Source organism: Echinococcus granulosus, assembly GCF_000524195.1.
Source record: "Echinococcus granulosus chromosome Unknown EG_S00217, whole genome shotgun sequence".
NCBI classification, from domain to species: Eukaryota; Metazoa; Platyhelminthes; class Cestoda; order Cyclophyllidea; family Taeniidae; genus Echinococcus; species Echinococcus granulosus.
In genome coordinates, this window is record NW_020170597.1 from 5269 (window position 1) to 7366 (window position 2098).

Sequence of the window (2098 nt, forward strand, 5' to 3'; positions counted from 1 at the left end):
AACTATGAACAGTCTACCATTAGACTAACTAAATGGAGTTAAAATTTTCCCCTAACAAATTTGCTATTTCTGTTTTTACACAACACTTGGTATGGGTGCGATTCTTTTCTAGAGCTGAAGCGGACCGGAGCTGTATACAAGTGTAGTAGACTATTCTAATGGAGAAGGCTTTTCCATTGGTAACAGAAGGTCCAACTTCTGCAATGCATTTGCGAATGGATTTGTAGACACACTGAACAAACGGATCCCGTGAAGGATTTCGATCTACATCATGGCTGACTTGTAACATTTACCCCCTTCTAATATGAGCAGTAATTTTTGCATATTGACCCACGATTCTTCATTTTACCAAAAAAAGTAAACACCAGCTCGTTCAGACTTTGAAGATACTGAGTGCATCCACCCTTGGAAGTGTGGTTTATTTGTTGAGAGAAATTAGATTTTATTTGGGTGCATCCATCAACAAGGATCTAGAATTAATTAAGGCAATTTTATTCATGGTAGTTTTGATATAAAAGTAAATCGAATAAGTACATGCAAACTCCTGTATGAAGTAGCATGTGCCGTAAAGACTGATAAATGCTACTTCATAGTTTTTTCGATCTGATATCAGTCTGCTCAGCACCGGTGCAAGGCAGCACATGAAAAAGCAAATGTGACAAATCCGGTTTCCTGAATTATACCTTTGCGTGCAACCTCATTACAGCTATCCGATTTGTCTTCTCAATGAAGACAATTTTGTCCGCTGTGCACTTCTAGGTTTGTCAGAGTATGCATTTGACAGTTTGGCTAAGATTTTATAAAAAATCTCTTACGATTGTAACAATACGAACCTATCATGTAAAGTACTGAACCAGAAGTGGTAGGCGACACTTAAACTACTGGTTTGTATAATACGCAGTGAATGTTTCTTCTGAGAGTACAATTCAAATTAGCATCGCTGGACCTAATTGGTCACTATCAGGATAATGCCTGCGCATAAGCCTCATAGATGGCTAAACTTTGTCTGTGTTTTGTAAATGGCAAAAATACCTTTGGTTATGCTCATTTGCATTGCCAGCTGGAAGCACATTCACTGCTTTTAGGTGCTCTTCGTACAGTTAACCAGTGATAGCTACATTAAATTCGATGCTTGTTTTTTCATTCACAGCCTGGTGATGCATGTTCAGAATTCACTTCTCCCTTAATAGTAGTTGACGACCGTTTCGTCACGGGCCCCGTGTTCACTGAACGCTTCTTGTCTCAAGGGCGTAATCAAGCAAACAAGCATTACAGAACTTCATCCTCTTTTAAGCACCGTTTTTGATGCTCCCCTTATTAATGGTCATTGTATACATCTTTACTAATGGTCTTCTTTTCACCGTTAGCAAGTAAACTTAACCTTTGGATTTGACGGACTATTTATTCATTTGCAGAACAATTAGCTGTGCCGAAAGGTAACAGGTTGAGCTGTTTGTTTGCAATATGACCTACCACTTTGCATGCATATTTGATCCTAGTATGGTGGAACCTTACTTGGCATACATTAAGCTGACCGTGTTTGTCAAAATATTTTCTCTACTTACAATACGGCAGCCGTAAGTGTTCCCGTGTGATGCTACTAGTTTGTTATACCCCATTCTTCAGCAGTAATGTGTGCTGTGACATCGTTGGTTGCTGCTTCCATACTGGATAAGAAGATACTGGTTAATGTTCTTATTCTCCGAATTGTGGGCACCTCATACGGCCAAAAGCTGATTGATCTATAGACTACTGCTCTATTTGTATGGGAACAAGACCTAGACTTAAATCTAAGTCTTTCTTTTGTGCATTTATAATGTAGGCTTTCAGTAGCCCAATCGTATCTCGATTAGTTTTCTCCATCTGTCTATTACCAGGCGGGTGTCAGGATGTCGGTCCTGTATATTTCAGTAAAGGGTGGACTTTTGATATTAGCGGCACGATTAACATCTACCGCTTTGGTGGATGGCATGATTTCAATTACGGCTTTTTACTCTTGAAGTCTGTGACCATAAATTGGATGTTGTGAGTGGTGTAAGCTCTATCGTCCTGAAGCTGTAGAAAGTAAGGCTGGTTTGGTAGATCTCAAGCACGCTAG

At 39.5% G+C, this 2098-nt stretch overlaps 1 protein-coding gene across 1 annotated transcript in view; it reads right to left on the reverse strand. All coding sequences in view use genetic code 11, as the record gives it.

Moving 5' to 3' along the window:
- EGR_10407 (hypothetical protein) overlaps positions 1-2098 on the reverse strand; it is a gene marked incomplete at both ends in the record, with an annotated part of 13441 nt that overhangs the window by 3984 nt on the left and 7359 nt on the right. Inside the window, 2 exons of the mRNA XM_024499656.1 lie at positions 294-338; positions 380-470. Coding sequence (XP_024345922.1) covers positions 294-338; positions 380-470 — 136 coding nt within the window. The remainder of the gene's footprint in view (positions 1-293; positions 339-379; positions 471-2098) is intronic.